The sequence below is a fragment of the Carassius gibelio genome, chromosome A10 (assembly GCF_023724105.1).
Source record: "Carassius gibelio isolate Cgi1373 ecotype wild population from Czech Republic chromosome A10, carGib1.2-hapl.c, whole genome shotgun sequence".
NCBI classification, from domain to species: domain Eukaryota; kingdom Metazoa; phylum Chordata; class Actinopteri; order Cypriniformes; family Cyprinidae; genus Carassius; species Carassius gibelio.
Window position 1 is genome coordinate 10,048,785 of NC_068380.1, and position 23,545 is coordinate 10,072,329.

At 38.2% G+C, this 23,545-nt stretch overlaps 2 protein-coding genes across 3 annotated transcripts; one reads left to right on the top strand and one right to left on the bottom strand.

Moving 5' to 3' along the window:
- The first annotated feature begins 1,144 nt into the window (after positions 1-1,144).
- Positions 1,145-3,491, top strand: LOC128020571 (brain-specific homeobox protein homolog). The gene is made up of 3 exons (XM_052607207.1): positions 1,145-1,676; positions 2,488-2,678; positions 2,830-3,491. The coding sequence occupies exons 1-3, from the start codon at positions 1,424-1,426 to the stop codon at positions 3,067-3,069; spliced, it is 684 nt and encodes a 227-aa protein (XP_052463167.1). The 5' UTR covers positions 1,145-1,423; the 3' UTR covers positions 3,070-3,491.
- Positions 3,492-5,813: 2,322 nt separating this feature from the next.
- On the bottom strand, positions 5,814-23,254 carry LOC128021115 (jhy protein homolog). Of its 2 annotated transcripts, XM_052608057.1 has the most exons (9): positions 22,588-23,254; positions 16,537-17,065; positions 11,692-11,796; positions 10,495-10,864; positions 10,299-10,413; positions 9,374-9,659; positions 7,136-7,222; positions 6,454-6,588; positions 5,814-6,253 (listed from the first exon to the last, which is right to left on the bottom strand). In XM_052608057.1, the coding sequence occupies exons 1-9, from the start codon at positions 22,821-22,823 to the stop codon at positions 6,053-6,055; spliced, it is 2,064 nt and encodes a 687-aa protein (XP_052464017.1). In that variant the 5' UTR covers positions 22,824-23,254; the 3' UTR covers positions 5,814-6,052. The 2 variants fall into 2 exon arrangements, with proteins under 2 accessions (XP_052464017.1, XP_052464016.1); XM_052608056.1 differs by having other exon boundaries at positions 10,299-10,864.
- Positions 23,255-23,545: the final 291 nt, after the last annotated feature.

Consider the following 23,545-nt stretch of genomic DNA (forward strand, 5'->3'; position numbering starts at 1 on the left):
CCTAATTGCATTGCTGCAAGACTTCTGCCAATAATGAAACACTTTTACCATTAGCCCCCGTGATTGCAGATGTGATGACAACACGATATCAACAAATTACCGCTCCATCAGTTGAGAAACTGAAGCACACTTGTATCCTCGCAGATTTCAATATCTACAATTAAATCCTATTTCACGAAAGCCCTGTTCCCCTGTACCGTCACATGAAATAATAATAAAAATTATACCAAACAGTCTTCATGTTGCCTCACCGATAGGCTAAATAATAATAAAAAATAAATAAATACATAAATAAAAAATAAAGAACACGTGAAACACCAAGGAATTAGAAACACGGACGTTTAAATAGGCTAATCGCTTTCCTTTTGTTAATTTTTCACGAAGGATTACTACTACTACCTACTTATTTTTATGTTAAAATAAATATGAATAATACAGAACTAACCTTATATATTTTGGTATTGTTATAGTAAAATTGTAAACAATGTTTTTTTTTTTTTTTTTTTTTTTTGCAGATTGATTATCATAGATTTCCTATCTGTAAGATTTAGTTAGTGTAGCGAAACCGTGGTTAATTTGTTGTCTTTGTAGTAAAACCAAGTTAATTTTCGTATAAGGGTAGCGAAGAAATTTATATTTGTAACGGTTATAACTGAAAGAAGTGGCATTATAACATTTCAAATGTATAACGTTGGGTTAAATTCACATATAATTAGCTGTTTTGTATACTTATTTTAAGTTGGTAATTTTAATTGCGATCCGAAATGTCTTTTTTAAAATATATAAAAAGATTTTTTTTGTTTTTTCTTCCAACCTCAATAATTTGTTGTTCTGTTTGGTTTTTGTACATTTTTGAGGTAACAATCCGAAAGAAAACTTAAATACAGAAATGGCGAAGACGAGTTTAAATTGTAACGGTGGTAACCGAAGCTTCAGATGGACTCTAACAGGTGCGTGCGGAGCATTATTCTGACTTCTTTAAACGCTGCCAGCCCTTTGTTAAGATTCTTGACAGGTCCACGCGCCTTTTAAGCCAGTGTACAGTGAAAGTGCAGGCTTATGTCTGAGTGACTGTTGCGGGGGACAGGGCTCTTGTAGCGAGGCTTTTTCAGCACCACGGGGAGCGACCCTGCCGCTCCTCCAGCCGCCTGCATAATTAATCCATAAAGAAGTCGTTCAATCCTCCGCCCAGCCATCGCGCCATTGGTTGAGTGCTAATCTACTTCCTGATTTGCTGCTGTCAGTCTCGATCCAAATAAATAGTAATGTACCTGTGCCACCGTGCACAGGTTGCCAACGAGACTACGTTCCAGCTTTAAAGGTCCTGAAGACTGGGACAAACTGAGTGATTTTTTTATTTGTGACACAGGCATCAAAAGCTCCACGGATTGTCCGTGTTGTTGTTGTTTTTTTTACTTTTGAGATGAATCTGAACTATACTTCTCCGGTCCCCCAGATGCCGGCTCAAAGGTCAACGTCGTTCTTCATTGAAGATATTTTACTACATAAACCTAAACCTTTGCGAGAGGTGTTTCCCTCGCCCTTTTCAAACTCTCTTGCCTCCCGGATGCCTCTTATAGAGTATGGATATCCACTTATGCCTACGCCGATACTGGCTCCTCATCCGCATCATCCGTTACACAAACCTGAACACCATCCGTACTTTTTCACCTCCGGTAAGTAGCAGTCGTTACATTTAAACTAAGGCCTTTACATGAAGTGAAGAATTGTGCATATTAAATACATTTAATGGATGTATGTTTTATTTATGTATTTTGTCTGTATGGCTATAAATGGAAGATATGACCGCTAACAAAAAACATTAAACAGGCCTACGTCAGTGAAGTTAATATTTTAGAAATCATTCCATATACTGAAAGTTAATGTATTGTAAATTGGTACAGTGAAAAAAAAAGGCAAGTTCCAAATATTATAGGATATCAATTAACCTAAATTTAGCTTCGTGTTTAAATAAATTGGTTATATTCAAGTCAAAGTATTATTTAATATGGTTTTATCACTGTGACTGTATCCGATTGCACGATTGTATTTTCTAAATTCGTAAATAATTTTTAGTAACCACTTTTTAGCGTGATCTTATAGCATAGAACCATGTTTTTTATCGGGGTAATAATAATAATAATAATACACTATATGTAATACTTCTGGGCCTGTAATATCTGGGCCTATGGCTTTTATTTTTTTAGGATTATTTTCCCATTAAAACAGCATTTTTTTCGTTTACTTTTTTCTAATTGGTTTATTTATTTAAGGGGAAAAAATCAGCTCGATTAAAATAAGAAATAAATTTTTCTAATTTATGTTGTAGCTTACGTGTTTTTCGCTTTCCGTTTTGAATTCACTGCGCTGTTAACTTTAAAACGCGACTGAAACATAAAAATGGACATTTTTCTGCAAGGCTGCAAGCTTAATTTTAAATTTGAACAAAATGTATTAATGGTTACCATTATGTTCCCATTGCAAAAGGAATGCAGATCCCTGCATTATTTCAGCATCATCCCGAATTACCAGGGAAGCACTGCAGACGCAGAAAGGCCAGGACAGTATTCTCAGACTCACAGTTATCCGGACTCGAGAAAAGGTTCGAGATCCAGAGATATCTGTCCACACCTGAGCGCGTGGAACTGGCCACGGCGCTCAGTCTATCGGAAACACAGGTAATAACGCTATTGTTAAATAATATATATATATATATATATATATATATATATATATATATATATATATTAAGATCGAACGTGTTAACAAAACTTTTATGAAAACGAATCAGGAGTTCATTAAGGCTTATAATTCGTTTGCCTTACGTAGGTAAAGACGTGGTTTCAAAACCGGAGGATGAAGCATAAAAAACAACTGAGGAAAACACAAGACGACCAAAAAACCCCAAACGATGTAGACAGATCGCTGGAGAACACAAGCGAGAGCGAAATGCACGAGAAAAGTACAGACGGTAAAAACGGCATGAGTCCGGACAGATACACGCTGGAAGACAATGAAGATGATGTCGATATTGAAGATGACATTTGCTCTCCTGAACATCTACTCTAGTATTATCATGGACAAAATTGTAAATATTAATTACAGTCTTTTAGATAGGAAATTATATATTGTTTTCTTTCTTTCTTTTCTTTTTTTTTGAGAGAGAGAGAGAGAGCATTAGTCTAATGTTATAGCTTACTGTTCAAGCGCTTAAGAAAATTATGGACAGCTCAAGGACATTAAAATGATGCGTGTCTATTCAACATTATTATTATTATTATAGTCATGGCTTTGTGTCTGACGACCCTTTTGTAAATTTGGAATGGATGGTAAGTAACGTAGCCTACTGACAGTCTGTAAATAGATTTATGATATGTACTTGATAAATAATCATTCGAGATATGTAACAATTTTCATTCCAACTAAAGTGTAACATTTGACATTTTCAGCACTTTCGCGGGACGATGATATTTGTTGGCATGTTGTGGACTGACATATTTATGAACTCTAAAACTGTGACATAATGTGTATAAACAAATGTACATTAACTGAATCATCTGACATTTCTTAAATGAGCTACGTCTTTTTTTTCCCTAATTCCTAATTTCCTCAAATTCATGAAAGCTGTGGGTTATCACAATTCCGAACAGGAGAGAAACGAATATACTAATGGTCAAGATACATAACGACAATATTAATAACATTATCAATAACAATATAGGAGTAATATTAGCCATAATAATAAATAAAAAAATCACATGGAAGATCAATTGATTTGTCAATAAAAACTAATTGCATCTAGATACAGATGCATAAAGGCATGATTAAGCTCTGCTCTTTGTTCGTTATCTTTAACGTTATTTTCCCACTTTCTTTATCATTTATACAAACTGGACACATAGCTAAATATAGATAAATGGCAATAACCTACTTTAAGTATTAGAATATGGGGCTCAGTGGTTGGTGTTTTTTTTTAACTGAATCAATCCCTGTTCTGAAATTAACCTTACAGCAGAGGTCTGAGTCTGAATGAGCATTTTTTTGTATGAAAGTATTATGTATAGGTATGGCGTGAGAATATTGGAATTGTTCTATGACAGTCGATAAATCTTTTTAAACTCAAATTGTGCATCTTATTGACTATAACATTATTCCTATGTCGTGTAGGTCTAAGTATAGGCTAGTTTTAAAATGCCCTTTGCTTTGACTCACTGGACCATGTGTTCAGTTAGCCTTTTAATTTGAGGTGACATAAAGAACATAGCCTACATTTGATTAGTCTGATAACAGTGTTGCAGTTTCGTTTTTTTCAGTGTGTGAACTACTCGACTTTCACGGATGTTTAAAATTAATTATAAAATTAAATATAAAATATAAAAATAACATTTCCGTAGCCTACATAAATAGGCTACACTCTAAAAGGTAAATATATTTCGAAGCGACGAATTGTTTTACAATCGATGTATGTGTTATATTTCTTATCTGTAAATTTATAATAACGTGATACAAATTGGCCAACAGTAGGACACTTTTTTGAAGTACTGTCCGAAACAGAGCGATCGCTCAGCCGTTGCTATGGTTACCTACTATGACGACTTCTGTTCTGTTAGCGCACTCTGAAAACTTGTTGTTACTGAAGCTTTATTTACAAACACTGTTGACGCGTAGGCTATATATGGCTTCAACCTTTTTTGACTTCCGGTGAGAGGATTTAGTTCTTAACAAGAAGGCTACCTCGCAGCATGTTTGATAACATTTATTTAGACTCCTCTTAAAGTATCTTTTGCAACGCAACAGGTGTCCTAAAAATAACGAAGTAATTATTTTTATTGCTAAATAATTCTAAAGCTGATTTTTTAAAATCAAATATTTATGCTAACGCGTGCAGCAAGGGGTAGGTAGCATTCACCCCCCCCCCCTTTTTTTTTTACTCTAACAGGGTTCGTGGCACACTTCCACCCTTTGAAAAAAAGCAATTCATGTCGTTTTCAAAACGTGATTCTGATTTAGTCGGAGAAAATAAAACACTGCAAGAGAATAGGCCATGCTGAAGGTGATCAATTAAAAGATTAAGCGTTTTGCAACACATGGACGCATCTGCATGTTGCTCTAATAGCAGAGCCATCAGCTCATTTTCAGGGCCCTGCTGCCTCCTTCAGCACTGTCCACAGATCAAAGCCTGCCTCAGGCTCGCAATCCGTAAAAAGGGATGCTAATTCAACCTCCTTCATGTGCGGTTGAGAGAGACCCCTTCAATTAACTGATTTCAATGGCAGGAAAGAGAGAGAGAGTGAAAAAAGATGCAAAAGAGAGTCGGTCTGGAAAGGCAGCATTTCTCATTAATTCAAAAGGTCCAGCATTTATTAGCCTCGCCTCTGAGGCTTAACACTGAAAACACAGAGTATCAAAGCAGACATGATGGGTTAAATAGAGGCTATAATCTAATTAAAATATTACCTAGGAGTAAATAGCTCTTTGATAACGATCTAAAGCCTCCATTAAAGAAATAGGTGCTTGAGCTTGTTTTAGGGGAAAAATTATCACTTTAAAATACAGAAAACAAGTTTGTGGGCTCTAATAAGGGAGGCTTCAAAGTGTCATCCTTATTTGACCTATTTTTTTCTCTTGGTGAAAGAAAAGGGCAGGCGAAAGTGGATATAATCAGACTAATAGCCGGGAACTGACAGAAAACGGCATGTTACACTGGGTTAACGGTGCATCCAGGTGTGCTTGAAGAGATCGGTGCTCTCGTGCACAGACCTATTGAAACAAGGGGAAAAATAGCAGGATAATGCAAACAAAACCCCAGAGCATTTCATTCGAGATTTCTTTATATTGAACAATTAAAATGAGTACACAGTTGATTATGTGCTAAACACCTGTTCCACTTCCAGTGCTGTGCAACTGAGCAGGATTACATTGAGTGTTGTGCATATACAGTACACACAACATCAACACACAAGAGTTAAAGCAAGGAAAAATAGGGATTCTACAGAAGTGCAATTGATATAACTCATGTACATGTTGCTTTTTAGTGTATAAAGGCTCTAGATTAAATGGCGGGAATGGTTCTGAAGCGAGCCACGGCACATTTCTCTTCCTCGTGCCGTCTCAACATCTCCAAAGTGGCCAAATTGAATGGGTCCATTTCCTGTGGATATTGAGGTTGTGCGCTCACGTTCTGCTCTCTGGGTCTATCCTTTGGCTTTGGAGGGGGTTTGGGCTTTGCAATATTTTTGGCATATTCTAAAGCCTGGTCAAAATAAAATTGAAAAATTATTTGAGATAAAAAAAGTAACAATACGAGATTATGGCCTAAATTAGAATGAAAAAATGACAAAGACATAAATATATGATGACATACACAGACGTAAACCACTTTGGATGAAAGACATACAATTTATGATTTACGGATTAAATAAAGCTCCTGTTTTCAGAATGAGATTCTCTTACCTTCCTCCTGGGAACGGTGTCCTTATTGTCACTGCCCACTGGGTCCTTGGCCGACAGAGAGAGAATCCTACTTATCTTCTTGTTCTGTTCGCGGATCACATTTGAATACAGCTTCTGCCATCTAATTTTCTCTGCCTAACAGCAGTGAAAGAAAGAGCAACAAGATTTCAAAAGGGAGCTTTAATTACCTAAGCCATTTCTCCTCTAAGGCCCCTCTGTTTCTTTGTACATCCCTCCATGAAGCTACTCAACAGCGGCAAACAAAACCAAATAAAACTCATCACCCCTTTCAGAATCAGTGTTAACACCTCTCTCAGGCTGTGAGCGGTGCAAAAACAGTTATTTTATGTGAAAACTTGTACATCAGCCGAGCTGGAAAATGACTCATAGTCAATGCTCATTAGATTAGTTGGTCCAATTCTATTGTGTTCATAAACACAAGTCTTTTAAATTCACGAGGAAATGAAAAGAGAAGGGGTTATTGAGACACAGCCACACTTGACAACTGGACGGAGCAATTAGGGATTAGCTAAATCAATATTCAACAAGGAGATCACCAATTATCCATTGAGTCTTTCTCCTAAGTCTCCACACACACACACACATTATTCTGATTAAACAACATTATTTATGCATATCGCCAGATGCTTAAGTCTTTATACAATCTGAAGTGAGTATTTACCACAGCTTCTGGTATTGTGTTTGTTGGTCCAAGACCTCCAAGTTTCACCTCCTGTTTCATGTTTTTGTAGTCCTTTAGTGTATAAGCCTGAGAAGACATTTTGTAATGCATATACATTTATTTACTATCCACATGATTGTTTAAATAGTAAAGATACTGTGAGAAAAACAGTCTTAATCCTGAAGTGCACTCATGCAACAATCTGCAAACAAAAGCACTAATCAGGTCGGGCTCCTTCGGATTCTCAGGACTCAGCCATTGGTCATGGACACTGCAGGACAGCTGTTTTCCACTCTGATCTGCTTCCCCTTGGGCTGCCACACTAGATGTTTTATAAATTTATCCCATAATCCTATGAGACATGATGGCGGGCACAGCAAGGTGAGGAGAGCAAGCTGCTCCCAGGAAAGCAATCGGTTTTATGGTTTAAGAACCGTATAATCCGGACACAGCATCAAGTGGATGTGTTCCATGACATAATGACCCTTAAATTGTGATGTGTTCATACAGAACTAAGAATTTTTCTGATCTAGAAGCATAATAGTACTACAGACACTACGATAATTTAAAGGGATAGTTCGCCCAAAAATAAAATCTCATCATTTAAAGGAAAAGTTCAACCAAAAATGTAAATTTGCTAAAACTTTACTCATCCTCAGGCCATCCAGGTGTAGATGAGTTTGTTTCTTCATCAAAAAAGATTTGGAGAAATTTAGCATTGCATCACTTGCTCACCAGCAGATCCAGTGCTGTCAGAATGAGAGTATAAACAGCTGATAAAGGCATCACAATAATCCACAAAACGGCTGTTTATTACTTAATGTCTTGTGAAATGAAAAGCTGCGTGTTTGCAAGAAACAAATCCACCATTAAGGCATTTTAACTTTAAGCCATCTTTGATTCTGGCAGAAGTCCATCACCTGTTGTCTTCACATCCAAATCCACTGACATATTTGTTAAGAACTGTTCTGTTCTGTTTTCGCTTGTAAACGGTCCTTGATCTGTGAATATTACTCTCCTGATTCAGATGAGACAACTTTTTTTAATTGGAGAGAGCAATATTATAGATAAAGGACTTGTATGTTAGCAAAAAGCAACGGTTCTGTTAAAAAAAAAAGTTAAAAGGTTTTAATGATTAATGTGTTTATAAACATGCAGCTGCATGCAACATGCTCACTTCACAAGACATGAACTGATGGATCAGAGTCTTATGGATTATTGCGATGTTTGACGGCCTCCATCTACTGCAGAGGATCCATTGGTGAGCAAGTGACATAAAGCTACATTTTTCCAAATCAGTTTAGACAAAGAAACACATTTATTTACATCTTGGATGGCCTGAGGGTGAGTACATTTTCAGCCAATTTTAGAATATATGTTTTTATCAATAGAGTGAAATTCAAATTGTTCGATGTTGTTTTGGACCCCATTTAAATTATATGGACAAAAACAGTTCAACAATAGAAAGTACAGGTTTGGAATGAATAAGTGTTGCCATAATTGTAATATTTGGGTGCACTTTCCTTCACTCCTTCTAGTGAACATATACACAACTGTTGAGTAAATATAAATATCCTCTCTGTGTAAATGGCGTTAAGTCTGCTCCTGAGAGGGACTTTCCTGCAGAACTCGAGGTGCTGGAGGACAAAGAGGCCATCATTAAATGCAAATCACCATCTCACCAGCCCTGCTCCGCACAGACGGGGGTGCTGCTTAATCAACTTATCCTCTAACGCTTTTCAATGTCGTCTTTGTGACCGTGCCTTATATCATCATCTCATTGCAATTAAGAGTGTCTTCAATTACTTACACAATTAACCTGCTGTCTGAATCGGCCCGTACAATAATTGTTACATCTGCAACAGGCCCAATTGAGATACTGTCATGGCAATTTAAAGATGTTTACTAAGAATAAACTGGGCGCTGTAGTTATTATTCTATTTGTTTAGCTATTTATTACGATAATTGGATAAATTACGATAATTACGATAATTACGATAAGGGGTTTTAAACTTTTTGGATGCCACCGACCCCTAAATATGATTCTTTACAAGGTTCTCCATTACTAAAATTGATTGAAAATTTTATACTGTGAGAAAAATCTATATATTATAAATGCAACATGTCATGTTTTCATTTTTACATTTATTTCAAAGACCAAAAACTAAAGGCTGTAAAACCAGTAACATACTAGACAGAGGATAAACAAAAAAATCTTAAGTAAACACACATACACACCTTATAATTTGAATTTGCCTTCAGCTGTCTGTGCTTTTCCATCTGTGAAAGGTAACCTTCTGAGCTGCTTCTGTGGATTGGATTCAACTGCTGATCTGATCTATCCGAGCAGAGTTCAGTGTCGCTGCAGTTAGCTTGGGCTATAGGGGGCAGCACTGTGTACGGACCAGAGATTTGTGTTGGGAGCACACAGGGTTCCACGCTCTCCTCATCAATGGGCAAAAACTCAGGCGGATAGTGGCTGGCCTCCACTTGAGAAGACATGGGCAATTTTAGCACTGGTATCCTATGGAAACATGAATGCTAAGACCTAGGGTACATATTTTGCATGTTGTATATTCTAAATTCAATAAAGTCAGTCTATATAAAGCTGCAGTGTGTAATTTCTCTCTTTGCCTAAAAATCTCAATTAATCTGATGTTTTAGGAGACTTAATGATCATAACACACTTATGAGTGTCTGCAGGGGTTTTCTCAATTATAGAATTTCCTGTTTTATAAGTTTTTTTCCCCCCTGAATGTTGGATGCACAACATGATACCATTTCAAATATGAAATGGTCATGAAGCTAAAATTAGAGATTAATAAAAAATCATGCAAAAGTAAATAAGTTTTGTTTTTAAGAATTTATGGTCATTTTTAATGAGGCTTTTTTTATTATGACACCCTGACATTTATTTTTATTTTTTTACATAATGGTGTCTACAAAATATTAATATGAATTTAAATTCAGAAATTAAAAAGTAGAAGTGGTGTATTAAAGAAATAAAATGTATGAATTGCATTTTTGAGTAAATCAACAGGTAAGACAAAATATGAGCAACACTGACCCACAATAAGCTGACTGAAAAAGACACTTTGCAGCCTTAAAAACAATACAGTGAACATATACTAAATACTTGCATAAAGTATGTTTCTGGACTTGCCTGAGTCTGTTGTGATTCTTGAATGATGTCTTCTCAAATGTATTGGGAGTAGGTTTCCCAGCATGCCACTGAGCAACACTTCTGTCCACGGCTTGTACCACTCCAGACTTGAGGGCTGGTGAGGATACAACAGTTTTTGGAGCCAATCCCATCCGCCCTACTGAATTAGGAGGCACATAAGGGTAAAATGGATAACCTTGTTGTAAAATGGGTGGGTTAAATAGATCAGTCCTATTCCATTGCAGAGCTTGAGAAACAAGAGTAAATAGGGTCTCTTTCTGGGAAATATTCAGTGGTTGTGTGAGGTTGGCAGGTGTGTGGAGGTTTATGTTAAGGTTGAGGTTTGGTGGAGCATGAGTGTGAGATGGATGTCCGGACTGGTGTTGTGGTGGGTCATGGGTGTAAGCTTCCTCAGAGTCCTGTGGCAGGTGATCTGCGCTGATGATGTGTCTCTCTGTAAGGGGTTCAAGGTGCGCTCTGGGTTTGGATTCAGGAGGCTTGAGCTGATTTTGGTGGTTGCTGGATCGCTCCCTCCTCTTCAGTTCCTTCTTTTCTTTATGGCTCTGCTGAAATTGGATAAAAATTAGGAGAAAAATAAGATCTGACCAAAGCAGATTTTCTGTGTTATGACGTGAAGCTAAATTCTAGATGTTGTTTTTCAAATTTTGAAGGCACAAAAGGATGATATTAGCATAAATTAAATCATTTTCCCAAAGTATGACAAGGGTTCTTTGGGCAAAATCGATTTGCAAAAATGATGTTAAATAAAATTAAATTTCAACTTCAAGTCATGACAAAGATTTTGGAAACAGTGTCCTTCATACTCTAATTCGCTACAAAAAATACATCCCATTGAGCAGAGATATGTCCTTATTTAACTGTGGCTTCATTGATATTTTCATAACAGAGAGAGAAGAAAGACCGGAGCATTTATATGTTTCTTTGTGGAGAGCCTGGCATTCATGGGGGACCGACGAACATTATTCTTGTGTGGTCTAAGGCTGTGCCTCAGCATGTAATGCTTCTGATTTAGCCAACACCAGCTTGCACCATTCTTAATGGGAAAATATTTACACTTCTCTGCTTGCTGGCATTAAGGTGACCGTTCAAGTGCTCAAAATAATGATGCTTCTCCATTCCCCCTATTTCCTCGGCACAGGCTCCTTTTCAAGACATTTCAGAGGCTCCATTGTGCCTGAACAACTCTATCAGAAATTGCGTCCATCACAGCAGAAATGAAATCCCTGGTGACATTGTGCCCACTGTGCAGACATTTTCATCTTCAGAGGAAGCCCTCGCAGACTGTTATGCATTAAGGCAAAGGATTGTGCCAAGCAGACCCACCTACATCTGCACAGATAGAGATGGATGGAATCAATAAAGTGAGCCCTACCTTCAGTCTTTGCGTTTTTTGGAGCCACATCAGCTCGGGATCCGAGACATTGTCTTGACTCTCCGGGCTATGAGTGCTGATAGTCTCGTAGGAGGTTTGCCTGGGCTGTGAGAAGAGAAAAAAAGAAGGAAAAGGGTTGACTGCTTGATAAGCCTCCTTTTAACAATTCACCTGATGCCTTGTCGATGAAATGCTATTATTTCGCCTCACATTTATATTCAACTATTGACTGCAAACAACAGGGGCAAACTGTGCAGCGTGAGAGCGAAACAAAGACATCCATGAGTATGAGAAGAAATGTCTGGGCGATAAACTACACACTGCGTTTGGCGTAAATGTTTGTTGACAGCTGCAATAAATTGTCCACCTACTCAAAAATGGAGCTGACAGACAGTCAGGTTTGTCTATAAAAATAATTTGTCCCTGAGCGTCTAGCAAACATACCAATTGACTTTTTATGATCAACTTTTTATTCTTAATTACTAACTACTGCTCCTCTGAGCTGACCTACATGTGTCTAGAAGAGTGTTTTATTGATTCTTTTTCAAATGAGTCTCTCAAAGCAGTTTGGAGATAAGAGTCTAGATAAATCCACGTTACATCAGTGCACTCTCTCAATTCTTCTTAATGTACGCGTTCAGAGGCAGAATATCTACAGCTAATGCTGTAATGAAAATCATTTAGTAAACTTCCAGTCACTTTGGCGGCCGAGGACAATTCTTGCCAATCGATAGTATTGACAGCTTGCGGCGTCCCTGAATGCATGCGGCTAATTCTGAAAGCGTGAAAAAAGGAAGGTCAAAGAGACACATGCAGCAGTGAGTGGATTGAGTTGTAACATATCCATCAATAAGCAGGCAGCCATGCTGGTCTATCTATTTAGCGAAAGGCCATGTGCGCAAGGTACTGATTTGTAAACAGCCTTCAACGTTACTGGGCCAGAGACACTATGTGGACAGTTATTTATCTGCATCTGTATATTTGACCAAACCAGTGGTCTTCAACTGTGGTTCTGAAAAGAAAGATGGATGGTGGATAATGTAAATGGACTGACAGATACAGTGGTTATCGAAAAAAATCATGTCCCTTTAAAAAAAAAAATCACATTTTGTTGCTTTGCACAGTTTTTGTTTTATCCAGCTGTATTTTCTCAGTGCAATTTATAACATCCAAGTGAAAGAAGTAACACCATGTCAGAATTAATCAAAAATTAAAAATAATTATAATTAAAAAAACACTGAATTGGAAAAAGCATTACCCCCGTTGTGTCAGTATTCTGTTGAACCACCTTTTGCTTTAATTACAGCCTTTAGTCCTATGTCTCGGTCTCTACTAACTTTGCACATCTAGACTTTGCAATATTTGCTCACTCTTTGCAGAACTGCTTTTCAGAACAAATCATTAACCACTAGTCTACACCATGCACTGAAAAAAAAAAACACATTACTTATTCAGGATGTTTTTAAGCACTGTCAGATGTGTGAAGTTGACATCTCACACACACACACACACTTTGCGGAAAGTTCAGTTAAATTTGATGGTGACCATTTGTGGACTGCAGTCTTCAAGTCATTCCACAGATTTTCAATGATTTTCAAGCCTGGGCTCTGACTAGACCATACAAGGACATTCACATTTTTCTCCTTCAACCACTGTGTGGTCAGACAACTTTCGGGCAGAGGGCAGCAGATTTTCCTCAAGAATTTGACTGTACTTTGCCCTATCCATTTTTCCTTCTATCCTGACAAGTGCTTAAGTCTCTTCTGTATACTTACTGTACCTGCACCTGTAAAAGTTTTTTTTTTTTTTTTTTTCTCAATTTAGTAAATCATCATCTATCAAATCTATCAAATTCCTGTGGGGATTGGTCGATTCAAATCTAACTCATGGACATGAACTGAAATGGAACCGATGCTTCAATTGTGAATCTTCTCTAACCCTGGTTCTGATAGGGCAGAAACTTCATATTTTTTATAAAGCAATTGGTATTTCAATTTCACAATCCAAAGTTGAAACAATACTGCAAAACAGCAAACGGGCAACACGCAGACGTTTACAGCAGTGACCCTCATTATAAATTAAAATATATTTTAGAATAAAATCATATTGTAATATGTTGTTGTTTGCTATGCTGCAGGTTTAATAGGAGGCTGCGTATCCAGCTCATTTTCCTGTATCAGGCAAGTATCATTTCAAGTAGAGAGATTGAGCTCTGTTGTAACAGGTGTGTGAGCAGCAGACATCACAGACCTGCCCTTCATGTCCTCTCAGCCGCAGCAGGCCACAACCTCTGCCCCATCCATGACCAATGCCTTTTGTCCGCCATTTTAATAATCTCAATCAAATTGAGGAAATGATCAAACAAAATTGCATTTTGAGCTTCATAAGCTGCGTAATATCTATTCTGTTAAATTGGGGCCCGTAATTGCCTCTTGGGCTGAGACGTGGCACAACAAAGTCAGGCGATTTTCCTCAAGACTGGGAAACACAGCTTTTGCGATGAAGACTTCAAAGGGATGCAATTCTTGAATTGCATTTGGTTGCTATTGTGACCGCCCAGGCAATCTTGATTAGGTGTTTACACTGAGGTAGGGTATACAGTGGCAGAGAGCCGCGGAGCCTTGGTCTAGAGCTATTAAGAGATTGTACATTATGTTCCTGGCTTTGAAGTGAGGGTCTGGGGGATGACGAGGGATTGGGGCTGAGTGCAATGACAGAAGATTGCACTGCTACTTCTGTCTTTATCAAAGGGGTCTCTGCTGGAGCTCATCATCACTCCCACACACGCCAGTTGGAAGTTGGTGCATTATGAGATTGTGTACATTTAATAACACAGCTAATTATCGGGAGTAAGGGGTTTGTGAAAGAGTAAATAGTGGCTTTTTAAAAGCCCCACAGACGCGCCTTGATAATGATGCCGAAAACTGATGGGAGCTGAGGGGCTTTTTATTCCCTTTGAAGGTAACGGGGCCACAAAATAACAAATAAAAGGGCAAAAGTGTAGGCTGTGTATCAAATTTACAAGCAGATGCTTAGCTACATAACGAACGTGAGATATGAGGGTTTTGCGCTCTCTCTCATAGTAAGCTAATGACAAAAAAAAGCAAAACTTTAACCAAGTGGTAGAAGTATTTTGATTGCTCTTTATGTGTTATGTTGTACTGCAAAAGCCTTGTTGTATGATAGTTTGCCATGTGTGACTGGTTTCCTGAAGGAATTTAGATGAATGTGTTTAAGAACTTTCATATATATATATATAAAATTTTAAAAGTCAACATCACTGCGTTGTGCATTTTATAAAAAAAAATAAAAAAAAAATAAAACTTTTAGTGCCTAGGTTAGTTTACTGATCATATTTAAACACATTTAACTCATCTGTACCTAGGATAAAAATGGTTCTGATGGATATTTTCATAAACAGAAAAAGGCTTAAACATTTATTTACTCTATTGGAATAAATACATGCATACTGAGTTCATATTGAGTTATGCAAAGATTCTCTCTCGATCCCCTTCAATGGCTTAAAAAAAATCTATACAAGTTTAAGAGCACTTCTTAATCTTTTGAAAATGATCTTGACTGATATTCACGGTCATCCCGACTGAAATGGATATTATTAGAATATTTTCTTGGGGAACTCCTCAAAGAGAGAGGAAAATAACTCAAAATATAAAAATTTTCAATGAGCCGCCACTTAAAACGTACAATGCCGGCTTTTAAATGGAACGTTACAGTGCACCATATTTCTTGGAAAGACAATGCGCTGAATTCATACCTTGGCACTATTGCCGCATTTAAGGCACCATCTATAGCAGGGAGAGCTTTGCTCTGTTAACCATGTCACAATGCTAACGGCTCTTCACTATGCTAATGCTGCTGATGTGAGACATTAAGGTGGGACTGGGCTCAGATGGGCTGGGTAAGGTCTTAAATTTAGCAAATACACGTGGGCCACTCTGTGCAGACAAGCCAACCCTGCCAATTATACCATGGGCCAGGTGCACTGATAACTAAGAGCCTATTGGTAACCATGCCCCTCTGATGTTCTTAACAGCCACTGTTGTGCAGATCAACTCATAATAGGCACTACATAGGCAGACATGATTCATTCTCTTCTCTCCACTCCATCTGAAGACTCTGTGTGTCTGCCAAATTAATTTCCGCAACACAGGCAATGTAGTCTCCTTCAAACGAGAGCAATGAAAACACCAAGGTCACTCATTCAGATTAAAAAAAGAGCAGAGATAAAGGTCAGGTCATGCTAGACATGATATGTATGTTTTGTGTGTGAAAAGAAAAATGTGAACCTACACACAATTGAATACATAAAAAAGAAAAAATACACAGATTAAATTAGAAAACTTTTTCATACTAAATCACAATTGGACTTAACGATAAATGCAGTTAACCTGAATGTTGAAGTTCTCTTATAAAAAAAAAAAAAAAAAAAAAACTTAAATATGAAATATGTTTATTATAAAACATATGCCTTCTACTGACAGCAATGGACATTAGTCACTATGCTATTCATTTATTTTTGGTCGTTATGTAGTTCTGTAGCAATACTTAAGTCATGACAATGGATAATTGGAAATAATTATACAAATAATTTTGAAAATGAAAATATCTTTGCAACAACTGACATTGAGCTGTACGCTGTGTTAGTGCACCCCATAGTGGTCAACAATGGGACTTCAATTCAGTCACCAATGATTCCAAATAATTCATTTAAAATGTTTAGCATACATAAACTAAACGTAATCATGGCCTGTAAGACAGAATATGAGAAGACAAATGAAGAAATAAGGATATTATTTTCCCTGCGGATATTTAAAAAATACTTACTTGCTTTGTTTCAACTGTTTTATCTTCCTGCTGACGAGCTTTTAGGTAAGACCCCTGCTTATGTGTGTTGATACCAAGAGTTGCTTTATTACGTTTCACAATGTCTTCTCTAGCTCTCCCTGGCCTTGGATTAGAAGGATGTCGAGAGCTTCTCTTCTGGGGAGGAACTGATTTGACATTCAGATGCTTTACATTATCCTGCGGCGCGCCTTCAGAGGACATGCAAGAACTTTTTGATTCGGGGGAATTGAGAATGTCTTCCTGTTGTGGGTGCAGGTGGAAAGGAGATGAAGGTGTTGGGGATAAAGCACTGTCCATCTGAGTAGTGGGTGGATTACTGACAACGACATATTCTTGCCTGCAACCTAGACGCACTTTCTCCAAGGGTTCAAGACTGTCTTCAGACTCCTCAAAAGAGTCGGGAGAATGTCTCGTATTTAGCTGGTTGAGAAAATGATCCCCTTCCAGATTCTTCCTCCAGTTTGGGTTGTAGCGCAAGTCGGCGTACTCATCCTCAGGGGAAGATTCCCTGAAATATTTCAAAAAGAGTTAAGAAGAAAAAAGTTATAAACACTTAAGATGAGCTTTAAATTGAAAAGCAGGCTGGAAATGTCTCATTTAGTGCTTTCGGCATTGTCAGTAAGACAGTCTGAATGCCCTCAAACAGCCATCAAAACACAAGGAAAGAAAATCGGCTACACTTCTCAGCCGAAGCGAAATGGTAATAGCATGTTGTCGTCGCTCCCCCCCACCGCCTTCCCTTACCCCTAATGACTATGAGTCTGAAGACCACAATTTGAGGATAGTTTTGCAAATGGCTAATTCAAACATATGAAATAGGTTCAAACTACAACCTAATGTGCTCCTAGCATCATTGGATGATAAGATCTCATTAAAATAATTAGAAGAGTGCCTCTTTGTTGTGTGCCTCTGAATAGTACAAGATGCTCTTCACATCCCATGATGCCAAGTACAAGGCTGTCTGGATGCATAGCACTTCAGCCAATGAGGGCAAAAGGGCAAGGAATGGCTCTGTAATGATTCCAATGACATGGTCTTGAGAATGCGCTGTGGGTTTGCAGCTGTGACGGGGTCTTTAACATGCAAAGTCTCTCTTGTGCTAATATAAATGTGTCAGAATTAAATCCAGTAATAGGAAACGCAGACTATTGTTTCCAGCTCATTTCAGTTTGAATGTGAGACTTGAGTCTCTTTAAAGACAATGCATGCGGCAAAGAGGATGTAAACTAAATGGGTAGTTATTAGCGTGAATGATATTATGCCAAATATTGCTGCACGCTATTCATTAGCAGGATTTCAATCTTGAGCATGAAAATATGATGAGAGTTCTGCTCCATTTTGACAATAAAGTATTTGTCGAGGTTCGCCATAACCATCATAAAAAAAACATGCATGGGGTTAAGTACCTCTTTAGCACATTATATCTAGTCTGCAAAAAATTATAACTATCACCTCTCATTTTTTATCCCGAGGCAGAATATGAGTGGCGGACACAACAGTCAGGCTGGAGATGAAGGAGTGGAGAAAGATGCGGTGATCCTCACTTCAGATTCCAGCAATCTGTGTTTCAGCAGCTCAGAGAGCTCGTCCATTCATTGGCAACAAAGCAACTGCTTTATAACAGACTGCTGAATGAGACCTTATTGTGCTAATGTCCTGCAAACTAAAATTCTAATTTCCCCTAAATGATGGTACTTGTTTGGAAATTACAAAAATTAGTGGATATTTTTTTTTTTATAATTAAAATGCAAGCGCAAACATCATTTTCAAAGACTATCATTTTATTTATTACATGTGAATAAAAGCTTTCAGTCATCTAGATTGTTTCCAGAGCAGCTAAACACAAAGAGCTCAGTCATTTTGTTGGTGATGTATTTAACAGGGTTACACAAATGTAACACTTTTTAAGACCTTTTTTTAAGACCTTCCCAAATAAAATGAATACCATATAAGCAGGATAGGGCAATATCTATAGTACCATATTAAACTGTAAAATTACTCTAAAAAGCAAAATTTACAGTTCAGATGCAAGTTTTCACCAAAACGTATAAATGTATAAATTGATCTTTACATTTTTAAGAAACTGGATGAGTGAAAAGTATTTATTATATTATTTTTAACAATTATTTTCAATAAATAATTATATTAATTAAATAACATTAATTAGGGGTGTGCGATAAAGACAAAAAATAGATACTTTTCGATAATTTTTAAGTGTGTTATTGTGCTGATATCTTAAGGACTACTGTGGACAGCTGACTCCTAAATATGTTGATGTTCTTCATATTCTGTGTGGTCAGTTCATAACTATCCAATCCAATCCAATCCACTTTATTTATATAGCACAATTTAAACAAACAGCAAGGTTACCAAAGAGCTTTACAGAGATAAAAATATAAAACAAAAACAAACAGCATAAATAAAATAGCATCAACAGTAACAGCGACAACGGAGACCAGAATAGCTGTTATGTTGAGTCAAAAGCCAGGGAATAAAAATGTGTTTTTAAACAAGATTAAAAAGTGTGGAGGGTGGGCTCAACTTTAAAGGGGGGGGGGGGGGGTGAAATGCTCATTTTCACTCAATCTCCTGTTAATCTTTAGTACCTATAGAGTAGTACTGCATCCTTCATATCTCCAAAAAGTCTTTAGTTTTATTATATTTATAAGAGAAAAATAGTCTGTGCCGATTTTTTTCGGAAAAACACAAGCCGCTGGAGCCGTGACGTGTGGGCAGAGCTAAAGAATCACGAGCGCCAGTAGGCTTTTGCGTTGAGAGCGTTTGGAAATTGTGACATTACCCTGAGGAAGAAAAAAAAATTATCCAAAACAAAACACGGCTAACAGTCAGATTCAGCCGTTTATTTATGATCCAGAATCAGATCCAGAGGCTGAAACTGAACGAGAGCAGCAGCAGCAACGACTACAACAGCGTCTCTATGTGGTATGTATTGAAACTGTATATATTTGCTTACGTAACCCCTCTCTCCCGGGTCCTTTCTGACGCTCCTCGCACTCGCTCCGAGCGGGGCTTGAACCCTGGTCTCCTCTAACAAGGAGGCTAAATGGCTACAGCCACTAGCGTCTGTTGCTAGTGGGTCTCTTGAGATCGGGGAGGTTTACCTGCACAGCACTAACTCGCTGGCCTCCGTTACACTTAGCGGTTTTGGAAAATTACTAAGTTCCAATTTATGTCATCTTTTTTTTTTTCTTTAAAGGTGTACAAGAGGTTTGCTTGATGTGCTTACGCGCCGATAGCTAAGTTAACAACACAGAGATATTTGAAGCAGTTTTACTCACCGCCTGCGGTTCCAACACCCGATCGTGACCCTTTTTCGTTGGGACTGCATTATCCTTAAGAAATAAACGATATTCAAATCCGGCGTCAAACTGGGCCTTGTTTGTAAAACAAGCATCTTCGAAATGCAGGGAACAAACAAAAACACTTGCACAACTCCGTCGATGCTCTTTATAAATAAACTCCGTCCACTGGTCACTTGATGTTTTTTTTTTTTTTTTGGTAATCTGTGCAGGGTTGTCTTGCCCTCGCAACCAAAAACACACTTCTTTTGAGACATTTCGCTTTCGCTCTGGTCAGTGAATGTCTCGTCTCTGCTCTGCTATACGGGAGCGCGCGCTCTTCCGGCAGAAGTGCCCTTAGCACCCATATAAGGAAATTCCGCTCCATCTAACGTCACACAGACCCATACTCGAAAAAAACTTTCCGAAACTTGTGACAAACCGGAAGGATATTTTTGGAACAGAAATAATCCTTCAAACGTACAACTTAATTTTTGAAACTTTGTCCATATTTAGCATGGGAATCCAACTCTTTAACAGTCTAAAAAACTCAGTATGCATGAAATAGCATTTCACCCCCCCTTTAATATGCAGTGGTAAATCATTCCACAGTTTGGGAGCAACTGCTGAAAAAGAGCGGTTGCCTCAGGTCTTCAGCCTGGTCCTGGGCACATTCAGCCACAGTTGATCACAAGATCTCAGTGACCTTGATGGGGTGTAAATGTGCAGGAGCTCTGAAATGTACTGGGGTACCAACCCATTTAGAGACTTAAAAACAAACATTAAAATCTTAAAATGTATTCTAAAATATACAGGGAGCCTGTGGAGCAAGGCCAAAATAGGAGTAATGTGTTCATGTTTCCGGGTTCCTGTTAAAGGAGCTATGTGGAGGTTTTTACTTAAATAAATCTTTAAGATAGAGTTTTAATTTGTACATGTATGAGCCAACCATGATGTAAAAAAAGAATGACGCCTCGACTGTCCACCACGGTTGCCTCTATCAGCCTGTAGACTCAATTGTTTGTGGAGGAGTCGGGCCTTGACGCGGAAATACACTACATGTGACGTAATGCGCGTTCTAGTCTACTTGGGCTTACAACCGTACGGCACGCCAGACATTATAGTAAGCAGCGGCAATAGTGTTTTCAGATGGACTCTGCGGATGGAAAGAAGCGACCAGCCTCCGGCAGCACAATTCAGACACCCACGGAAAAATGTATCTAGTGTGGCAAAAAGAGAGAACGACCGGCGTCAATGGTTGATGTGGTCGTGCTCGTACGAGCGTGCACACTGAGAACGAACATGAGACTGGCTGCAGATCCTCTAACGGTTAGAAATGTCAGAACCTACACAATGCTCCTCATCGGTCTGAAAAAGTGAGGTGTGCTGAGATTGTCCAGCTATCCAGTGCAATGTGATTGGCCGAATACCTCAAGCGTGTGACGAAAATGTTACGCCCCTTAACATATTGTGATGCCCTGCCCGGCCAGAGCAACGAGACGTAAACATTAAAACCCATTATAAACATGATATAAACATGATTTCTAGTCGTGTTCTTTTTGGGAAGGCCAAACAAAGTTCCCATGGCTGTAAACGGTAATGTTTTCTCTTGGTTCATTTCAAAATAATTTTGATAAATAAGACACACCTGACTATAAGTCGCAGGACCAGCCAAACTATGAAAAAAAGTGTGACTTATAGTCCGGAAAATACGGTAGTTTTGCTTTCCCAACAAAACAGTGAGCAAAGGCTGGAGGCCTGGAGTGAGCCGTGGCCTAGAGTGAGAGGAGGCTGACTTGAGTGAACGGAGGTGGTCGGCCTTGAAAATGGTGCGGCCGGCGGGTTCTACGAAGGAGCTTGTGGCAACCACATGTGACGACTGCTGGCTGGACTCAACTTTGTCCACGCTGAATGGCCGATCCGGCGATCCACAGTGCAAAGTTGATGTATTTCTTCAGCGACCAGCACGGATCAGCCTCCAGGCATGACAAAGCAGATATCGTCCTCATTTGGAAGGACAAACAAGGTAGTTTTCGCTATCACAACCAAACACACAGCGTCTATACGACATGGCAGCGGAGGCAACAACAATACTGCAATGAGAATAAAAGCCTTCTTTCTTTGCGTGAACATCAGGCAGTGTTATGCACATCTTCGCACATAGAGATATTTTTAGGGAGGTGTGGTTGACTGTTAACTTTTATAAAGAATATCTCTTAGATTTGAGACTTTAGTGTTTGCAACTTCACAGATCTTCTTTATGCACCAAGAGCTTGTAACACTGTAAAAATATAAATCACATCATATGACCCCTTTAAGACCTGGTTCAAAACCTGTATGGCTTTTTTCTTTGTGAAACACAAAATAAGTTGAAAATCAATAGTAACAAAACTATTTTGTTGCTACTGACTTTCACTGCATGGACAAAAAAAAACCCTCCCCCCAAAAAAAAAACATTTATCCGAAAATCTTGATTTGTGTTCCACAGAAGAAAAAGAAAGCGTAAATTTTGGGTGAACTATTTAATTAGTAGCATATATTCAGCGTTGACTTGCAATTAATATGAAGACATTAAGTATATTAAAATGGTTTTAAAAATAGTTTTAGATTAAATAAAGCATTTGACATAAGAGGAGACTGGTGTTACTGCATGTCAAGTTTGTCAACTTTACTCTGCTGCTTGCATGTGAGAAGTATCATATGGTGGAGAAATAGCAAACTGTTATCTTACCTCAGAAGGTCACGTTGTCCTTGAATTTTTCTTGGTTTCAGATCCAGACTATCATAAACACCACAATTATCTGGTTCTTCAATGTCAGTCGCATCATGTTGTTTGGATTTAGCAGCAGAGATGAGGTCAGTTCTCACATGGAGCTCTCGCTGGTACTCCTTCTCTCGCACCAAACTCTTAGTATCGGAGTCCCACATTAGAGCTAAAGCGGGCACATTATTCCGTGGACTAGTCATTATGTCGAATTTGACTTTTGTCTGTTCCAGTCCCTTCAGCACGTTCAGCTTGTGATGACGTTGTTGTTCTGGCTTTTGAGACGATCGACTTCAAGGCTAATATCACAGAAGCAACATTAAGGAGAGGTGAAAACACAATTGATTTTAATTTATCTAGCGACGTTATTGGCCGTGAAATGTTAATAGTTCACTCGGTTGTTTACGAACTTCCCAAATTAGCGGTGTAAATTAACCAATGCTGTGATGTAAACGCCGAAATAACGTAAATCGTTGCCACGGCATCAAAATATTAACGTTACCTCGTACACAAATCCAATGATCTGCTCCAGAATTTTTTTTTTTTTACCAACCTGCTATAAACATCGAAAGATGAGCAGTTCAATGTCAGGGAACGTTTCGTTTGCTGAAATGTTACCGTGGAAACAGACGCTTGGCGGTCCACGCTTGCGCAGAACAATCCCAGCCCTTCAGACGGACACAAAGCGTATGTGTAACAGAGACTATATGGTTGAGGAGGCCACTACGTACCTCTCATAACTGCTAATGTTCAGTAAGAAAGTGTTTATGTAAACCATATGTACATCTAAAATAACTATGCTGAAAGTAAAACTATTGGTAACGTCCAGTGGCGTAAAATGCAGTTTTAAACATTCAGGTTTTATTGAATGTTGAGGTTTTATTGCTTAAAAAAAAAACCTGAATAGTTGACACGTCTTTATACA

Excerpts from the sequence above, each read along its gene's own strand:
- LOC128020571 (XM_052607207.1), top strand. The coding sequence starts at position 1,424 with ATGAATCTGAACTATACTTCTCCGGTCCCCCAGATGCCGGCTCAAAGG. Across the intron at positions 1,677-2,487 it reads TCCGTACTTTTTCACCTCCG|GAATGCAGATCCCTGCATTA; the intron begins GTAAGTAGCAGT and ends CCATTGCAAAAG. Across the intron at positions 2,679-2,829 it reads TCAGTCTATCGGAAACACAG|GTAAAGACGTGGTTTCAAAA; the intron begins GTAATAACGCTA and ends TGCCTTACGTAG.
- LOC128021115 (XM_052608056.1), bottom strand. The coding sequence starts at position 22,823 with ATGACTAGTCCACGGAATAATGTGCCCGCTTTAGCTCTAATGTGGGAC. Across the intron at positions 17,066-22,587 it reads GGACAACGTGACCTTCTGAG|GGAATCTTCCCCTGAGGATG; the intron begins GTAAGATAACAG and ends GAAATATTTCAG. Across the intron at positions 10,865-11,691 it reads AAAAAACGCAAAGACTGAAG|CAGAGCCATAAAGAAAAGAA; the intron begins GTAGGGCTCACT and ends ATCCAATTTCAG.